Source organism: Fistularia commersonii, chromosome 3 (genome assembly GCF_037954325.1).
Source record: "Fistularia commersonii isolate RoL2024-O1a breed Wild chromosome 3, RoL_Fcom_v1.0, whole genome shotgun sequence".
Taxonomy (NCBI): domain Eukaryota; kingdom Metazoa; phylum Chordata; class Actinopteri; order Syngnathiformes; family Fistulariidae; genus Fistularia; species Fistularia commersonii.
The window spans coordinates 19,114,032-19,135,076 of record NC_141286.1 but is presented as its reverse complement, the minus strand read 5'-3'; the positions used below and the strand labels follow the sequence as shown (position 1 = coordinate 19,135,076).

The 21,045-nt window shown below is 36.4% G+C and overlaps 1 protein-coding gene across 1 annotated transcript in view; it reads right to left on the bottom strand.

Annotated features, from left to right (window-relative positions):
- LOC147235776 (protein kinase C-binding protein NELL1-like) overlaps positions 1–21,045 on the bottom strand; it is a 218,364-nt gene that overhangs the window by 63,607 nt on the left and 133,712 nt on the right. The window contains exon 13 of the mRNA XM_086143989.1: positions 14,408–14,533. Within this exon, the coding sequence (XP_086000115.1) occupies positions 14,408–14,533 (126 nt within the window). The remainder of the gene's footprint in view (positions 1–14,407; positions 14,534–21,045) is intronic.

Genomic DNA, 21,045 nt, shown 5'->3' with positions numbered 1-21,045 from the left:
ACAAACTGACAAACTGATATGAGGTTGATTCTAATGTGCAGTGGGAATAATTAAAAATAAAGAAACAGGTAATTGAGTGCTTGCTTTCAGTATTAAATTGATCAATAATGGTGACCAATATGAAGTTTTTTGTATTTAAATTACAGATTTTGTTTTGACCTGGAATTCAACTCAAAAGGCAGATCTTTAAAAATAAAGACAGTCCTAAAGAGTTCTTCACCTTATCTACTGAATGTCTCAACCTAAACATGTTTAAAACACCTGGTGAGTGGTGTCTCTTTTACTTAGTAAGGATGTAAAACCAAGTGTTTCATAATTTGGACCATTAATAAGTAGATAGTTTAAAAGAAAGGATATCATACTGAATTACATTTGGTTTAAAAAGTAATTTGAACACTGATAGCTACATAGAGCAACATTTAAGTCACAAAAGTACAAACAAACAAATGAAGAAGCAAACAAACAAACAAGAAGTTTTCTTCTTAGATCAAGTTTTCTTTTAAAAAAGGGTTTGAACTATAGTTAAAGCTGAAATTTAAATTCTAACACCTGTCAATTCTTTTACTTCTGGCAACTGTAAATTTGAACAAGATTCTCTTTGATTAGCGAAATAATCTGGGAAAAAATCTGATCAGATTCCTGTTAGGCATAATCAAAATAAGATTCCTAGATTTTTGTTTTAAATATGTTTCCTACCCATAAAATGTACAATTCTGCCCCCCCCCCAAAAATAATTAAATAGATGAATAAATAAATACATAAACTGAATAAAAGTGTAAAGTTGCCTTCACCTCACCAAAACAAAAAATGCAATTTTTAGGGGACATTAATAATAATGATAATAATAATAATAATAATAATGATAATAATGATAATACAGAGTTTCTTGGATCAACCATGATCCACAAAGTCTTTATTAGCTAGATCCAGTACCTTTCAGAATAAATGCACATGGTATGGAATAATAAACTTGTCAAACTGCTGAAAATGGGTACCATTATCTGAAGAAAAAAACAGTGGCATGTCTCATGCAAACCTTACAAGAGATATTTCAACACAATCTCTTGGAATATCTTATTTATGATTTTACTTTATGGAACCACACATCGGCTTGATTAGTATGTAGATTGCTTTAGTTCTATTAAAGAAACGCTGACTGGTTAATATCATGATGGTACTTAGTGCATGAAAAGTACATGCTGCGGCTCTGCTTTTCTACAGTCTGCTTCATGCCATGAACTCCTCTTTCTCTCACTTTGTTTGCTATTTGCTGAAAACCAGTCACAATACGGTGTGTGACCTTATGTTTTATGGCTAGTGCAGGGAATTAACACTGCTTTATAACATAGAGCAGGCAATAAGCACACTGCTTTAGACACCCCTCCCCACCAAAAAAAAAAAAAAAGATTTGAAGCAATTATGCAAGATTGAGCACAGACCATAAAATCAGTAATTAAGAGCTAAGTACTGTATAAATGAAATCTACTAAATTTGTTAACAGAAGCATTTATTTTTCCCATGTCTCTACTCACATCATGTTTTTTTTCCATTTATTATAAACAGCCAATGAAAAGACCTTTCATTATCATCAGAAATTTAGTTGTAATGCAAAACATTTGATTTTATAAACGTTTAAAGATCCTTATCATTACAAAGACTTGCTTGGAGGACCACTGCCGTCTAAGGAACATCTGATGGGAATTTAGTCCTGAATGTATATTTTGTGTATCAAATACACATCAAATGTTGTACAAAGATGCTATTCAAAATTTGTTGCTTTGCTTTCAGAACCTTCTGTCAGAGAAGTGTCATACATCTCAAATGCCCCTCGCATGAAATGTACCCTTTACACTAATGTGCTTGCCTTATATTCGAACAAGATGAATTCATTTCATGGAAATGTTCTATTCTGCATCCAATCTCTGTTCTAAACAGACTGATCTTACATGTCTTTGATAAGAGACTGTCTGAGATTCATATTGAGCGTAAATCTGTAAAAAAACAATACATACAATAGCAGATTAGACATTTTTAAATGTAGTGTGGATACATGTGCAGTGTGTGGTTTGGTTTAAGACTACTGTTTAGGCAATCCAAAAAAACTATTATGTATAGGCACCATAACTACAGATTGAGTTGATGAAAAAATGATTCGGCAAAATAGCACAAATAGCCAATAGCCCAAAGCCTATTCAACTAAAATCGAGGTAAAATTAAGAGTTCAGAGTCCAAGCAGGGTGAGTCGTGGGATTTTCAAGTGCTATTACTGTATAAGCACAGGCAAAATTAGAGAAATTACAGCTTGGCCTGGTCACAATTCTAGTAGTGTAGGCCGAGACATTGTGACAATTCGAATAAAAGAGCAACTTTTGGAAATTCGTATTCAAATACGACACAAAAATGTCTGTGTGAAAATGTGTTCGATAAAGAACACTAAAATCGTAAATGCTTCTTTACTATGAAAACTGCTATTAACACCTGTCATTATTGAGGCAGAGCTACGATCACTGGTAATCAACTATACTCGCCATTAAATGCAGTCATAGAGAGTGCACTAATGAATATGTATATCTTACAGGGAAAAAATGAAAAAATAAAAGAGCTATGCCACTGTTAATGAAAGAGAAAAATGCAGAATATCCATCTGCAATATGAATTTTAGATTGCGTCACAACAGCGAATATCTGGATGAATTTGTGAACTCTTTCTAATGTCTTTCGACATCAGAAACCTCCAGCAAATTAGTCACAGCTGCATCGCACCAACATGTTACATGTTCAGCTAATGAGGCCTACCCTCATAGATCCCAATTACAATGTTTTGGAAATTACCTGAAGCCAACACAGCCCTGTTTAAATGATTTACTATTACAGTGAAATAGCCTGGTAATTCCTACCTTTCAAAAATAGCAATAAAAAAGTGGGAGGAAATCAATACCTAACTTGTACTGAATATCAATATGGAACAAACAGGTATAAGGGAATGACTTAATTGACTGAAGTTTTTCCTCTGAGCTTGAGAGACTGATCAAACTATTTAATAGACCTTCAGTTAGAATATAACATGATTTTCAGATGATTATAAACACATTAAAAATCTGGGATTTACAGCAGATCTGCAGGCCCCCAGGATCTTTTTTTATGGCCAATTAAGTACGATTTTAAGTTCCATGTAGAACTAGGCCAGAGGCTTCTTCCACATAAGGCGCACAAGGTCTCAAACTCACTACACATTAATATGCAAAAGCTTTGGTAGGAGTCATGATTAATATATTTTCCTTAATTAATGACTGGTACTCATAAAGCCCTGGAGCAACTGAAAGAAATTTAGAAATTATTGAGCTTTTGTGTTCCCAAGGATTTCCTCCTAATGTTGAACTAAAGGGTTAATGTCAAGAATGTTGCTGGAATATGTATGAGGTTATGTGTTGAGCATAAAACGTAAAATAGATTATTGGTGGCACGATAAAGTGAGAGTTACATCATTAAATATTTAGACTGCTAATGGTCCTGAGCTGATGGAGGGGACAGCAAAAACAAACAAACAAACCAAACCAACAACAGGACTGTCTCGGAAAATTAGAATATTGTGATAAGTTCTTTATCTTCTGTAATGCAATTAAAAAAACAAAAAATTGCTTTTTCATGATATTATAATATTTTGAGATAGGACTTTTGAGTTTTCTTAAGATGTAAGTCATAATCAGCAATGTTAAAATAATAAAACGCTTGCAATATTTCAGTTGATTTGCAATGAATCCAGCATGTATGACATTTTTGTTTTTGTAATTGCATTACAGAAGATAAAGAACTTCATCACAATATCCGAATTTTCTGAGACAGTCCTGTATATTGATACCCCAAACAAAATGTAAATAGTGTATTGAACAGTAACAGGCTACAATGAAATGATAGTGTTAAAATTTTGGAAGATATTAGTTGTTCAGTTCCTGCACTTTCTTGCCTACAAGCCTGGTTAGCGCTTCGCATGGCAGCTCTGAGGCCATTGTTGTATGGTTGAAGTGGTGAATGATATCTAGTGTAAATATTTGGTAGGAATACCATCTATACATTTTGTGTGTCTATATGTATTTACACAACACATTTTTTTATTAATTTACACAATTCAAAATTGTGACCTTCGATGATATTTGAAACATGCTTTTTGTAACTTCAAAATAAAGACTGAAAAACCATAACCTGACTTGTGCCTTTAATTCTTATATTTATAAATCCAGGGAGATTTCTAAATTGTATCTAATATTTTACTGTCTTCAGCAGTCAGTTGTAAAAGGTTTTGACTGAAAAGTTAATTACAGATTTTGTATTATACATATGGCAGGGGCAATAAAAGGCATTCATTCTCAGTTAAAAATATTATAATATATCCCATTGGGTTTGTAAAATGTGGTAACAATACGTGTTAATGAGAAATGGCAAGGAAGTTAAATATCGAGTCAGTGATTGGACACACTGACAAAATGTGTTGTCTGAATATGCTGGATGTCTTTGTCAGGCTTGGTCTAATCAGTGATATTTATAGATTGATGCAGTGTTAGGCTCTGATTGAGGTATATATTAACCCCGGACTGTTGGGCTAATGATGCATGATAAATGATTCTTTAAATTAAAGACAGGAGATTGCACAGTCAAGAGGAATATCTGCACTTTCAACACACTAATGAATACATACCAAAATGATTATATTTCCATTTAACACAATTACAGAACACTGATGGCAAAACAGTTTCTTCCACATTATAGCATTCCAGGCCAACTGAATCATGTGAGAAACCCATTTAGTCGGCAGAGATTACATTTTTTCAATCACTACTCAAATCTTTTAGACAGAGGTGAGTTTCAGAATGTAAATTAAGTAGCATATGGAAGTTTCACCTTCAGCTCTGGCTAAATAATTCAATATTTCCTTGTTTCAAAAAAACGTAGACACACCAGCATTCTGATCATATTTTGTTTTCTCCTGAATTCAACATTTTTCATTGCCCATTTCAATTAGCATGTGGATTTATCTTAATTTGATATCACCTTCCGAGTTCTTCTGTGGGCTTTCGGTTTTCTTTCACCGGTGAAATTTTCTTTGTATTGATGCCATTTTTTCCTTCTGTAAACAAGCGTGTTTTTTTTTATGTGTAAATAAACGTGTCAGGTCAACGGTTGGGCCGAGGGGAGCATCTGTGGAGTTAGCTGTTTGCCCCACATGCTGCCACTAGTCCGCTCATATCAGCAGCTTTTTCAGCTGATTGAGCATGGTGAATCAGCCGTGGAAGGGAATCAGTGGGCAATAAGAGCAAAGCAGCAAACATGCTGAAGTTGGAGAAATGTTTGCCCACTTCACAACATTCATGTACCAAGAAGTAGCTGAAGAGAGTGGGTGCTGGGAAAATATTTTGATTATAGCCATAATTTAAAAATCTACAATTTATCTTCATCATGTTACAACCTGCTGTTATGGAGACCCATGTCATGCTATGCAGTCATTAAGAACATTTTTGTGGGACCTAATTCTCTGTCACAAAAAGACAAAAACAAAATAAATGTTAAAATCATCTTCCATGGTGTCAATGAATGACCCCCTTTATGAGTTTTTTGTTCCAGCTGTGACAAACAGCAAGATTTCTTGTTCTTATTCAGAAATAAATACATGAATCATTTAGTTTAAGTAGTGCTGTCATACTCTTAAATTTAACACTTTTTGTTAAAGCATGGAAGGTCAATCTTGCTAAGAGTAATTTGTGTTTGACTATGTGTTTAGTTAATTTATAGCTGACACAAAAACCCATGCTTTTGACACGCTCCATAGTCATATTTTGACTTGGAAAAATAAAAGTAAATCAAATCAAATTAAAATATATAAAATGTGTTAAGAAAATATGTTGCTTCCCATCTAAAAAGAATTATGTATTTCCAAAACACGTCTGTATTTCAAATGTTATCTTATTCAATACTGAAAAGAAGATCAGTACAGAAATGTGAAGTATAATGAACATTAGGAACCCCTTAACAGGATGTTTTCAAGGTGAATTGACACTTTTTCTGTTTTACTTAAATAAAGTCATACTAATTTCCTATTGTGGCCATAGCACAACGAGAACTCAGCTAAGATCAATCCTAGGTCAGAGAGGAGAAAAAATGACTTCCTGCCATAATATTTAGCCTGTGGGACACAGATAGTCAGAAAATTTTTGGGTCAAATTAAAAATTTTCTAGCAGCAATTCACTCAGAGCTCAGGACACAATTTTCTTCTAGCCCCACAGTCAATTAATTATGTCTTGCACACTGGTACTGAGTGCAGCTACTTGCAAACCTTGGTGAGTCCTGAAAAAACAACATAGGGAGGAATAAACAAAAGGCTTTGCGTGTTTTCTCTTGAGATTCTGATTGACTTCTTGTTTATATATTTGAAATGAAAATGGTAATGTCAGCATATTCTCTTTATCATCACACAACAGCATTGGGCTATGCATACCACTTTTGTTCCATGAAATGTTTTCTGTATTCAGAATAATTCACAATAGTTTTGATTAAATAAACACATTTGAAAAAAAAACATGTTTAATATACATGTTTTTTTTCTTCTATTAACTGTCTCTCTGGCTGCTCTGGTTTTTCCTCTATTGCATCAAATAACTTTGTGCTGGATGCAAAAACACAGCAGTACTATTAACCATGTGCACATTTTAAACTGTAATTCCTTCTCTTCAGTTTCTTTACTTGAATATAGAACCACAAACACATCCAGATAACCTTTGTGTGTTCATTTAATAATGAAAATGAGTTCTCATGATGTATAATTCTGTGGTAACCCAGGCATTGTATTAGTTTTTTCAAATTTATTTGAAATAGATAAACAAAATGGACTGAGTGCTCTTGATGAGCACCAGCTCAGCTTCATTAAATCAATGACTACCAACAAACCCAAAGTATGAGATATCTAGAGGGTAATATCAAACATGAACGTGTTTATTTTAATTATTTTATGTTAATATAGTACATGCTGGTTAATTAGCAAATTGGAAAGGTTTGAAATTGTACTAGAAGATTACAAAAATAACTATCAATCTGCATTCAACACTGTTTGCTGTTAGCATATTTTTAGCGTACAACTTAGATAAATGTGATAAAAGCAAGTGAGTGTTATATTTAAGCCTTTATTACTGACTTGCAACACTGGAAGGAAAATATCAAAAGCTGATATGCAACACAGAAGGCTAAAATATCTTTTATTCTAAACCCCTTTATTCATTAATGGTTTCAAATGCCGAATTTTATTTTGACTTTTTTTTTTTCCTTTAGAATATTAAACCCTTTGCATTATAAACTATAGCAAGGTAGGATGAAATAACAGCATTTATTCCACTGAGACAATCCTTCTTATTGAATAATATTGCTTAATCCTGTGAGTTGTTTTCTACCGTCATAAAAAAACTGTGTTTCAAGAACAGGCATTTGCAACCTTGGCTGTCAGATATACATTTAACTTCAAAATAACCCAAAGGAACCTCATGTGTGACCCTTAGTCTGACACGGTCTGCCCACTTATGGAGTCATCAGCAAAAAGCAACTCAAGGTTTCAGATAGCTGTTGTTGCGCGCTCAAGATAAAGAAAAACGAAAAAACATTCTTACTCTGAATTTATGACATTAATTACATTAATATAGCATCACACACATTCCCTCTCATTCTTTCTGACCTGTCTGACCTTATTCATTTTTATGTCTGCTGCCCACAGCCGTCCTCTTATCCTTGCAATGACTTTTAAATGATTGACTACGACTATTGAAGTTGATGCTAATATAAAGGTTAATGCAACCACTAAAAATGTGGTCCCACATAACCAGGTTATTTGTGTCCCTTTGTGCAATTGTTTAATTGTTTTCATATTGCACTAACTGTGGTGGTTGGAGCAATAAACAACATTTGCCCTTCTTACACAAGTAAATAATAATTTTATAATCATGATCATTATATAGGTAGGCCTGTGTGATTTTTACAATGGATTCATTTTCCACCTCTCAGATTGAATAGGAGGCAGCCTCTCCACTATTGACAATTTAAGAGATTTCTCTATTAATTATGTAATCCCTTTTGTGATAATATGTATGACTTATTATTGCTTTGTCATGTGATCATTTCATGCGGTTTGGGAGCAAGAAAAATTGAGTGTAGCGTAGTGCACAAGTTAAAGAATCAATTTTCTCCTTTAAATGTCATTGACTTGGTGCAATGATTCAAATTATTTATCCAGTCTTTATACCTTTTTATCTCATAAGATAAAACATACCTGCAATTAGTTTTGAATAGCTTGCCAATTTGCTTTGCAGAACAAAGAGCGTGTGTGCTTAAACTATAAATACACTTTTTAAATTGTTTCTACGCTTTTCTCCATGTGAAAACAGGAGAAACAGTATATGATTAAAACATGAATGTGTGCATGTGTGTATGTGCCTGTGTTAGTTATGCCTGTGTCACTAAACCAGACAAGCGGTTGCACTGCTTGTTTTCACAGTTCAGAAACACATACACTCTACTCATCATAAATGTTTACGGCTAGGATTATATTTTAGATGAGTGAATTGTCTTAAAAGGTTGTTTGAGCAGGAGAGAAGAGCATCTGCTAAAGTGGTTTGTGTTTACAACTGTCTACTATGATTAAATCCCAAAAGCACGAAATAACCTATAAATGTTCCTCGTAAGTTGCAATTAAATTTACGTTATATTTTCATTTGCATAATGAATTACATTAAAGTTAGAGAAGTGTTCTCTTTTGTTATACTGTTGTAATACTGTCTGTATATTTGTACAGTAGGAACAAAGAACAATCAAAATGCAATTACTGCCAAACTAAATATACCGCTCAAGGATGTAAAGATGCCTGGGCAGAAATCCACATAAATGTGAGCATGGTCCATTAATATGTTCTATTAGAAGACATTCTACCCATAATGCAGATTGTGTTTATTCTACCCATGGACAACAAAAGACAAGCATCACAGAAACATACCACATATTAAACAAGCAAAAAAAAATGCATTTAAAAGACAGGCATCAATGCAAAGCTGAAATGGTTGTGCAGCTGTCCGATCACGATAACAAGTACGTTTGCACGCACACACACATGTGCCCATGCACACCACACACATGCATGCTTGCTAGCACACATGCACGCACGCACGCACACACACTCACACACTCACATCCATACATCCATACATACATAAGTCCCCTTCCATAGAACCTTTATGTTGACGCTAAATAAGGCTCTTGGCATCCAAGAGCCAATTATAAAGAATGAAGTCATGGACTAAGGAAACTTATCTGACTGCTACCAAAACTGTGTTTGATGAACTTATTAAATTGGTTGGTACCAAGCCAGCCTGACAGAATGACCTCCATTTCTGAAAAGGTAATGTATACATGGAGGGTTGCCAGGGTTTTTAAGTATGTCACACCTGAGTTCCACATTCATTATATGTATAATTGGAAATGGATTTGATTACATTTTCATTAAACATATAATGCATCTTGAGGGGATATGGTCTATCTCACTGTTAGAATTTTTGAGAGTCTATATTGCAAGTGATGCATGAAATTAATGGCAGCTCCATTTGGTCGATCTTACAGCTGAGATTCAGCATGTTATTTTTAGGTTACAAAAAAATATACAAAGGTCACTTCATTGATCAGCGGAGTGAAGACAAGGGTAAGAGATATATTAGAGGATCAAAGGTGGTAACATGGCTGCTGTCTAATTAAAAGACTAGTCAACAAAAACAAAACACATAAATTTGTTACATTTAATCAACACTGTTTAAATACCACTGCAGCGGAGATAATAAACCAGTCATCAGTGGTCGAAGTATTGATATTGATCAACGAAAAATATGTTAACCTCAAACCTCAAATGATTTTAATGAAAAACCAAATCCTATGAGGAAAAAAAAAGACGTCAGGGTGAGCTCAGGGTGAGCTACTATAGTTAGGGATGACACTGAATAGCAACGGCAGCCAGTTGCATATTTATATAGCCAGCAAATACTGAGCAGCATTAGCATTCAGTAAAAGTTGTGTTTGGCCACCTGATGAATGGAAGTCAAATATTCACCCTGCCTTGAGCTCTGTTGTGCTTTCCTGCAGCTCCAGGGGATATCATTGGCTCTAAATAATTCACTATTTTTAGAACCAAGTTTCTAACTTTTTCTGGCTGCTTGTGTAAAGGAAGCTGTGTAGAATTGGATGCTGGATGTTTTCAACATGCCCACTCGTGCATTTTCCTTTCCGATCAAATGTACAGCAGATTCAAACATATGTGATGCTTAGGAAAGTCATACTTGAAAAGCAAAATTTCTCAATTTCCTCTTCTTGTTGACTAATGGTCATACTATCAGAATGTGCCAATACATCCAACAATTAAATGTGTTTACAGTTTTGACCATGAAAATTACAAGTTGTCTCTTCAGTTTTCTTCCTATATTGACTAAATGTCATGACACTACTCAAATATAATGAAAAGTAAATAACCAAGCACAATCTTATACTGTATAAAATACCACAAGCTGGGCAAAATCCCTCTACAATACCATATCAAATTGCTTTGTATTCATTTTCACATTGGGGATTTCAGTTTATACACTTAATGAAATAAAGAATTGATGTCCTGCAATACTGACAAAAAAGGTAGGAAACAAATGTAATTCTCATCAGCTCTTAACATAAAAATTATGGTTTGTTACAAACACAACACACACACACACACTTACACACAAATGGCCTTGTTATATGACTTCCATTTAGTATGGACACAATGGAGTTTACGGTACAACTGATACGAAGAGAAATGGTACGGATAAAATGAAATTGGGTTAAATTTACAAAGAGATCATCAGAAACTGTTGGTCAATCATATAACGGTACGGAATCCCTCATCCCCTTGTACATCCAAAATGCCCTGAGGTGACAAGAAGCAGAGGCAGTGATGAGGCTTTTAAAATTGCCCCATTAATCACAAAGTCTGAGCTAAAAACTCTTATTTGCAAAGGAGGGAAAATTGATAATCACACCCCTTGTTCAAATTACTCAATGAGACTTAGAGCCCGAGAAGCATCTCTTTAATAAAGAAAACAAGCCCCCTAATACCCAAAGTTATGTATACAGTTGGCACTGACCAACATTTCCAGAATCACATCTGATACTGAACTATTACAAGTCATATCTGAAGTGAAAGACAATGGTAACTGTCCACTTAGGAAACCAGATGTGTTCGCTTTCATTGCGCTATTAAACCAATGAGACACTAATGCTGGTGGATAGCAACCTACTCCTCATGGTTCATCCATGATGGGTTAATTGAATTTCCCCATGGGGATTAATAAAGGAAAAATTATTATATAAAATGTCATTGTAAAGCAATAACGTATTCCCCTTCCCATCTTTCTTCAAACAGCCTTCTATCATTTTATCACTTCCTGGACATTTAGGGATCATTTGTATTTCTCAATTCAACTTGTTGAAAATTGCATTGCTGTGGACACACTGGAATTTAATGGCGGGATGCCGTCACTTCACGGGTAACATGACCAGCATAATTGTGCCCTTATAACTCGGATCAACAAATGATCAAAATTCAACACTGTTTTCACTAGTCTGACACGGTCTTCAAGGCATTTGTCTGTAAATACTGCACGTCATAATTTCATGAACTGGTCTTATGAAATTAAAATCCAAAGCAGAAAAGTGATAATTTTTCAACCCACATGGTTTAACTGATGAGACTAATGCAGAGTGATTAGTTTAGGAGTGACACATGTAAAATAAGAAAAAAAAATATCTGTATAAACAGGGATACAACAGCAGTTTTGTGACATCTTGACAAGGAAAGTGTAGAATTTCACACTTCCTGCCACCTCGTTCCTTTCTCTGACCCTCCTGTTTCCCCAGAGCTTGTTGCCTGCTTCCACAGAGGTGAAATCAAGTGGAACGACAATTACTGCAGCCTTCCATTGTTTACAGAGCCCTGTCAACACAAAGGACAGGCTCTTCAAACTGGCAGATGACAGGGGAGCGACAGAAAAAGAAGGAAAAGAATGTCCAGTGTAAAAGCTGATAGATGGTATGTAGAAATCCTACAATGCAGGAAATATTTCATTCAAGTTGGTGCTGCTGACTTTTGTAGTATCAGGAGTACATTTTTCTAGACTTCTAAGGTGATGCAAGGGCAGCCTGTACACGGATGGTATTAAAATGTTTGATGCCCGTAATGATGTGTGCATAATGCCCAGAGCCATGTAGGCTCGAGCAGACATATTTTTCTGAGTCCTAACACAATTTACCTGCAGTCCATTCAGCTGTGCTTGATATGCATGGTTCATGTGGCTCCCTTGCTTAAAGTCATATTTCGTTCCGTTGCAGTAAAAATACACTTTTAAGTAGGAAACACACGAAAAAGTGTGGTTTTTTTTTTGTTTTTTTTTTGTGATTACACTTACAAATGTTTTTAAGTAATAAAACTAAACACTAGTTAAACACTTAAACTTAAGAAATGCATTATGTTTTTTAAGTTATGTCAAAGACAATAATAATATAATGCAGTTTTTTGTTTCATATTTAGTACTTTCTATAAAATGACTTGATTGTATGAATGAGTAAAATACATAATATAATATCATATAGAATAGAGTAGAAGAGAAATCCCAAAAAATAAAATAAAAATCTTCCATGTATCAGTTGGAGAGGAACATAAAAGATACTAAAATAAAAAATATATCTATTTCTCCGTTTTGATAACACTTTCATGCTATTATTGATTTTATGATTATTTTATATCAAATCCATCATTTTATAGATAGTGTTATACTCTAACACTAATATAACAAGATGGGAGAGACTATGCAGGACCCTCTCTTCCCACTGGTTGAAATATCAGATGTAGCTTTTTGGGTATGACGGAGAAGTTTTGTTATGCTATATGTCGCTATGAAATCTCATCAAAAGCCTTTATTCCAAAAGATCAATCAAATATCTTTGTCTCCATCCTGGTATTTTTTTTTCCACTTGATTTTCAGAAATATAACACATGGTCGTATTTCCAAAATTTCTACAGCTTAGTAAAATTACACTGAAATACAAACACAATCAACTGTCGATGTGACTTTTATATTTTAAGTCAAAAATCACTTCAATTTCCTTGGTTTATTTCCTGACATATAATTAAAATGCCTTTGTGTGTGTCCTGTACTGTGTAGTGAATATACATACGCATGATATCATACCCAATGACATTCTCCGACACTGAAACAATAAAGCTTATCAATTCAAATTTGAGCATGGCACACCAATTGCGTGAGCTAATGTGCAACTGTGTACCGGAGAAGGAACAGTTGCCAATCTGCACTGTGAACGCTAACCAAGTTTTACATTCATGTTGAGGAACGGAAGCCCTTGAGCTGAAGCAGATGGAGAGGCAATAGGATTTATCTCTCCCAACAGATGTAGTGAGTGTTTCTTGGGTTCCAAGTCAGCAGTCAGGACGGTTTACAAGCTGCAAAGTAGATTGATTGTCCATGGATGCCTGTCCCTATGTGACTGCCAACTCAAAGCAAATTAAAGAACACTGCCAGGAAAAAACATGAACAAACAACCACATCCTATTCACTCTTAAGAAAACATCTCTTCAGAGGCAACTACAGTGAGCTAGCTTTGCTCAAACAGGTTTTAATGCACTCTGTGTAAAGGGATTGATATGCCAAGTAATGATTCATAGATACAAGCTTAGATAGAACATTCATGCAGCACATTCAGCTCTTTTTTTCACTAGAGAGATTATTTTTTAATCAGTATACTGACTGCAGGCAAGTCAATATAAAATCACCTTTTCATGTGTTTGGTCTGATTTCTCATCAGTGACTCAACAAACAAGAATTGGGGTTTCTATTGATTAGCTGTGAAATAGTACAATGGGTACTTTTCAGTCCATGTACATTCCTTGACAGTTGCAGTTATTTCTTGTGACTGCACATGCTCACTTCATGAGCACCATATTCTGGTGCACCCACTGATATTGATGGTGTATGTGTGTGCTTTTGTGTGTGTCTGTTTCAACTTTAATTAAGTTTCCTTCCAAAAATCAAGAAAAACACAACTTCAGCAGTTCAACAGGTCAATATATAAAACTGATTGCTAACTGAATGCTAATTACATTAATTACAGATGAAAGAAATTCATTTGTCTGCCCTCTTTTCTATAATTAAAAGTGTAAATAGTATTTTAAATATAGGGAACAGCATGTTTCCTTTTATTTGTTTTTTTAGAGACAATGTGACTAAGTGGCATCTGTGAGAAGGAGGAAGAGCTGGAGAAAGACTGTGTATAAATATATGATCAACAGAAATACCAGTGCAGGAATACTCGTCGACTCTGATGAAGCCTGGCAAGCAGTCGCAGTGATGGCTACCAGGAAGGTTGACACACGCTGTGTTGGACTGGCAATAGTGCATCTGGGTTGCACACTCGTCAATATCTGAGGACAAAGAGAAGAGAAGCAGTTGCTTGGTTTATTCATTTATCATTCCCCTTATAACAGAGAGGGGTTCTCCAAATGCAGCCTATGAAAAAGGCTGCAGCAGCTCTCTGAGTGCTCATTTCCTTTAAATAAGCAGGAACCATTATGACTTTTAATATATCAATGCTTACATGAATCCATAACCATAGCCATCTTTCCAAATATACAGATTTTAATACATTCATATTCAGGAATAAGTCTATCAGAGGAACAGCACATGCTAGATGTTTTGGAGAGAACGTCAGAGAAGCCAGATTGAAATGGTTTGGTCATGTACAGAGGAGGGATAGTGAATATATTGGTAGATGGATGCTGGAATTGCAGCTGCCAGGCAGGAGGTCTCGAGGAAGACCAAAGAGAAGATTGATAGACGTAGTGAGAGAAGATATGAAGGTAGTTGTTTTGAGAGAGGTGAGTACAGAGAATAGGGTTAGATGAAGAAGGTTGATTTGCTGTGGCGACCCATGAAGTGAAAAGCCAAAACGAGAAGAAGACAATATATTCATATTGCCAAAAAAAACCAATTATATACAGTATATATAAATATAAATGCATATGTAATTTTATATATATATATATACACACATGTGTTTGAGGCCAGGTTAATTTGTTAAATAGGTTAAAGGTTAGAGCTTATAGATGCAGGAAATAGTAAAAGCAAACGTTTCATGACTAAACCTCTGAATGTGTGTGTGTGTGTGTATGTATACTATGAATTATGTGGATCTCTGCAGTATAAAACTAGTTTCCGGAGGCTAAAGGGCCTTTCCACCACTTAGGTGGAACAGGAAAGTAAAGAGAGTATTTCCATATCCTTTCTTCATATTCTTGCTTTGAGCTTTTCAGCTCACACTTTCCTCTCACAATTGAAATGAAGTTGTATGAAGTATGTAATTGACTTACATATAGCACCCAGTTTTCTTTTTATTTTGTCAGCATGTTTTATCCTTTGACAATATTCTGTAAAAGCATTGGATTGAACAATGAAAGAGAGATGGATGGTGTATTCAGGTGTACACAGCTTTGTTGTGCTTCAGTGTAAAAAAACATTGATCTTCTAAAGGGGAAATCATAATGTATTTAGTTGCTTTAAGGCTGCAAAACAGTGCCCAAATCCAATTTTCAACTTGACCAAAACCATTACTCTGCCATTCAAGCTGCTCATCTTATTGGGATCCGAGGTTATGTTTATGTATGCAGCTCTTTCACCTCAGTTCATCACCAGTGAGTCTGATTGAGCGGGAGAATGGATTTCAGTTGGGATGCAGTGCACCCTGCGGTTCATCAGGTCTTGTCAGGCCAAGCTCAAAAGGAGTCTGTTGCCAACCCTTTGGTGCCAGAGTGTTAAACTACATTGGTGACCTCCACATCGATGTAGTCTGCTTAGCTCATTCACTGGTTCTCTGCGCATCCTGTTATTACTCTGGTATTATTCGACAACACCTCGAGCCACTAGGAGGAGCCGGGAATTGAACCAGGAATGCTCAGTCCCAAAGATGATTGCTCTACCTCCTGCACCACGCTAAGCCCTTATCAGTTCTGCCTCAGTTCTGCATCACACTAAACACCAAAGTCTATCTCACTTCAAGTTTCTATCCCCATTGCAATGGTCAGACTGAGCAGATGAATCAGGAACTTTTTTTTTTTTTTTTTTGATGAATCAGGAACTTGATGCCTCACGTCCTCAAACCCTCCTGAATTGAGGCAGTTCCTTCCCTGGGTCTCTGCTGCCACAGGTCTGTCCCCCTTCTAGGTCTCCCTGGGCTGCAAGCCACCACTCTTCCCCGCAGATGAGTGGGAGGCTGCAAAACAGTGCCCAGATCCAATTTTAGACTTAACCAAAACCAATACTCTGCCATTCAAGTTGCTCATCTTGTTGGGATCTGAGGTTGTGTGTGCACAGCTCCTTTCACCTCAATTCTTCACCAGTGAGTCTGTTTGAGTGGGAGAATGGATTTTAGCTGGGGTGCAGTGCACACCTGCAGCTTGTCAGGCCAAGCTTGAAAGGAGCCTGTTGCCAGCCCCTCCCTAGCAGAGCATTAAACTATAGCGGCTACCTCCACATGGACGCATTGCCATGATTCCAGTCATCCTTTCTTGGGGGGTGTGGGGATCTTCAGCTCATCTATAAGATCATCATCTCTTTGCTCCTGAGTCCTGATCTGGTTTCCTTGCAAAGTCTTCGCTCCAGAGTTTGATGCCTAAGCTTTCCACGCTCCCAAGTCCAGAGACCTATGACTTGTCCTTCCTCGCAAGTTCTTGAGACTCCTGCAGCTCCAGAAATAACCCAGACCCGGCACAGCTTTCCATTCGTCTCGTTTGTAAGTGAACCCCTCTGACGCCTTACCTCCTGAGTGTTTTTGTATTTGGGTCAGGCACACCCTCTGAAAACCATGACACATCTTATGTGCTCTGGTGCAGAATGTGGGCAAACCCTTTTTAGGCATCATAAGCTGCCTCCTGGATGCCTCCCAGGGGAGGTATTCTGGGCATGTCCATCTGGGAGGAGACCATGGGGAAGACCAGGATATGCTGGAGAGATGGTCTCCAGGCTGGCCTGGGAATGCCTTGGGATCCCCCCTCCCCAGAGCAGCTGGACTCTGGTGGGGGAAAGGGAGGTCTGAGCCTCACTGCTCCGCGGCTGCCCCCGCAACCTGACTCTGGATAAGCAGGGGAAGACTGATGGATTATGATACGTAGGCAGTGATTTTGCAAATGCTCTTGCCTTTATTTAAAAATATTAGCTTGCTGCTTTGGTTAGCTTCCAGTGGGGGGGCATCCACTGACAGCTCTGTTGGGTCTTTCTATGTGACAATTTTAACCCTCTGCAGCCTCCCCTGGGAAGCGATGAATCAGGTGAGGTCAGCTGACAAAAATTTCACACAGAGATTTTTTATTTATTTATTTTTTTTCTGGATTTGCTACTGTCTCCCCCCCCCCTCCCCCCCGGGCTCACTTTCTTCATCTCTGCTGCTTTATTCATGCTGTGATGTAGGTCAGGGCTAGGGAGGGGAGCAGCTAAAAATAAGGCAAGATGGGACTGTGTGCATGTTTGTGTGAGACAATGCCTAGATGTTCAAATGTAGAAAACCAATGTGCATTAAACGTGTGACTGAATAGTTAATGGAGTTTTGAGACATTGAGCTAAAAGTGACCAAAATTAAGACTCCTTTTGTATATCTCTTTGTGTAAAAGGACAATATCAGCATCAACATTACTGTAGATTAATAGAAGGTACTCTTTAATGACAGCAATAAAGTCTCCATGTGACTACTATCTGTTCCTTAAACAACCTTGACTGTATTTTGCATGTGTGAAATCTATCTGGCTCAGGACCTTGGCAATTGCAGCTGATCAGTCTCTTTGAGCAGCTATTTTTTGTCCATTTGATGCTCCCTGGCTCAAGCGTCTGCCTCCTACATAGATGTGGAAACTAATTTGGACTTAAGTATTCTCCCAATGGGATATGTGTTTTTTTTTTTTGTTTTGTTTGTTTTTTTATTGGGGGGGTCTCTTGTGTTCAAGTTTTTCTTAGTATACAACTTATGACTATCAAGCAACGTAAGAGATTATCCTGCATTTTGGTTAGATTAGTCACACACTACCATTTCAATTTTTTTTGTCTTACTACAGCGAAAAGAATTTTCATTAAATCTTCTCAGGTTGCAAAGGGGCTGGAGCACCTTGACCAACGGACAGTAAAACAGCCTTTCACTTAATTCACAATTATAATCAATTGTTTTTTGACGGTGGGGGCAGAACCTGGAGAAGAGACATGGTGCACGAGATGGAATGAACATTATGGAGCAGACCTAGAAAAAGCAAAAATCTCAGCCCTATTTTAAAAAAGGTTAGAGCTGATGTCACTGATGGACATTGTACTAAATTCAGAGCTCGGATTATCTGACAAGGAATATCACAAAATAACTTTATCTTGGCAAAATGACTTAAAAGCTGCTGACCATTATGTCATCCTTTAACTGGGATTATGAGGAAGCTGACACAGCATAAAAATAGGGACATTGAGAGAAAGTAGTGCACATCTGGTATAAAGTTGAAGCACTATTTGAAGGAAATTCTAAGACTGCTCAAATAATACGATTTAGATACGTTGGAGTACTTAAACTGTACTTTGTCATGTGTACAGCTTGGCAATGAAGCTAATTAAGTTCAGAAAACAAAGAAAATGGTTCAAAATTGAAGGACTTTAAACAGTACCTTTTTATGGCAGATCTGCTTTCATCCCCCACACAGCAAAACACATGTATGATAGTGTTTTGCACATGCCAACAAAGTGTTAACCAATTGATTTTTTTTTTTAAATATGTTTGCATGTAGTAAATGACTTACTCATGCTAAATTAAAAAGAAACCAACGGTTTTGCACATGCCAACAAAGTGTTAACCAATTGATTTTTTATTTTTTTTTAATATGTTTGCATGTAGTAAATGACTCACTCATGCTAAATTAAAAAGAAACCAACGCACTGCACAGCAATAGAATCACGATGCATCTTAAACTGCAGCTTTACACAACACAGCAAGAGTTATTACTTACTGATGTAGCTGATAGCATTAAATCAAAAACTGAAACTCTTTTTGACCAATGTGCTGGCTGCTTTCTTGTGTTGCAGTTGAAGTTGTCAAACCTTTTGAGTTGTATAGCAGATCTCTAATATGCCTAAGCAGTTTAACCTAAAGTGATAGGATCTATTTTTGCATTTGCCTTTTTATAAAATTTGAATTACGGTAAAATATTTTTGAGCATTACTACAAAGTTAATTTTAAGTCACAGTTAAACAACAAACCACTGGCCATTTCATATTCTATCTTGGATTTTCATTTTTAACATGACCTGAAGGGATTACTGTCGTATTGCAATTATGTGATAACTCAACTGAAAGTGGTGGGGAAAAGGACATACTTGGAATATAAATATGAAATATAAAATTTGGTTATGTTTTATGCTCCGACCTTTAGCACTGTAGACACAAATATCTGTGCACAGATATTTGGACTGCGTAAAGAGGGAGAACAATGTTTAATTGAAAATGGCATGAATGTTTGTTGTTTGAACCAATTGCACTTATATTAAATCTAAAATTCATGTACTATTAAATTTTATTCTGTTACCCCATGAGACCTGTGCTTTGTACACATGCTACCAAAATGGAAAAAAAGGTATAAATGCTATAATATAGACTACCCATTAACTGAATATTCCTTGAATGCAAATGTGAGATTGATGGTCAAAACTGATGGTTTGGATTCTAGTTAGTAGTATTACCAGCTGTTATTGGCTGGTCTGCTTTATCAGTTTTTTGTTTTTTTTTACTGCAGGATTTTTTTACGTCTCTGCTAATGTGTTTCAGGAAATGGCCAGCACAATATAATAAAGTTCAGTTATTAATTATGGGTCTGTGGAGCAAAGCTACTGTGTATGAGCACTGACACGCAACAATACAAGTATGTGGCAGCATTAACTTGAATTTTTTTTCTTTTTCTGCCTACAGCAAACTAGCGATGCCACGATGTATCATGAGTATTCTAAATCTCTAATGAGAATTAAATTGTTTCAATTATAAAGAACCCAAATTCATTAATTCAGTGCTTCTAATTATCAAGTAGAGCCGCTGCTCCTCTGTATAGAGAGGACCCAGATGAGGTGGCTCAGGCATCTGGTCAGGATGCCTCCTTGACGCCTCCTGTGGGGGGGCTTACTCTGGAGTGACTGTCTCCAGGCTGGCCTGGGAACGCCTTGGGATCCCCCCAGAGGAGCTGGACCATGTGGCTATGAGAGGGTGGTCTGGGCCTCACTCCTCCGGCTGCGGCCCCCTCTTCCTCACAATACTATTCTTAGTTGTATAAACTCCTGTCTGTATGTCTTACTGATGAATATCAGTCTCCACTTGAAATTTTACAAATGTGTTTTATAAAAATTTGATCATGCATAGCTACACTTTTCAGACCCATAGAACACATTTTATTCTGATTGTATTCAATATAATGATGATTAATGTGGTAATGGTGACTTCATCCTGGTCTTTGAAATTGCACAGAAGTTACTGCATTTTGGTTGAAAGTTATTAAGCCTGTAAATGTATATCCATAACAAAGTGATGAGCATTGGAGCATCACACTTTCTATCAGATTCTATTATTGCCATGAATTATCTAAAATGAAAGAAAATTACATTATACATTTTAAACTTTTCCCTAAGAAGCACCCATAGAAGGTTTCCCTCGGTGTTATAGCCATATTAGTATAATTTTCTCTCACATGGACTCCTCTATGTCCCCCTTTTTCTGTTTTATTTTTTTTTTCTGTCAGACAGAAAACAGACAAAAAGGCCCTATTATCCAAAATTATAGTTTTGGATAATAGGGCCAATTTATTTGCATAGGGCGATTTATGTCTCCTTGGTGAAGCCAACATAGTGCTTAGATGGCTTAAACGGTAGACAAAAGGACT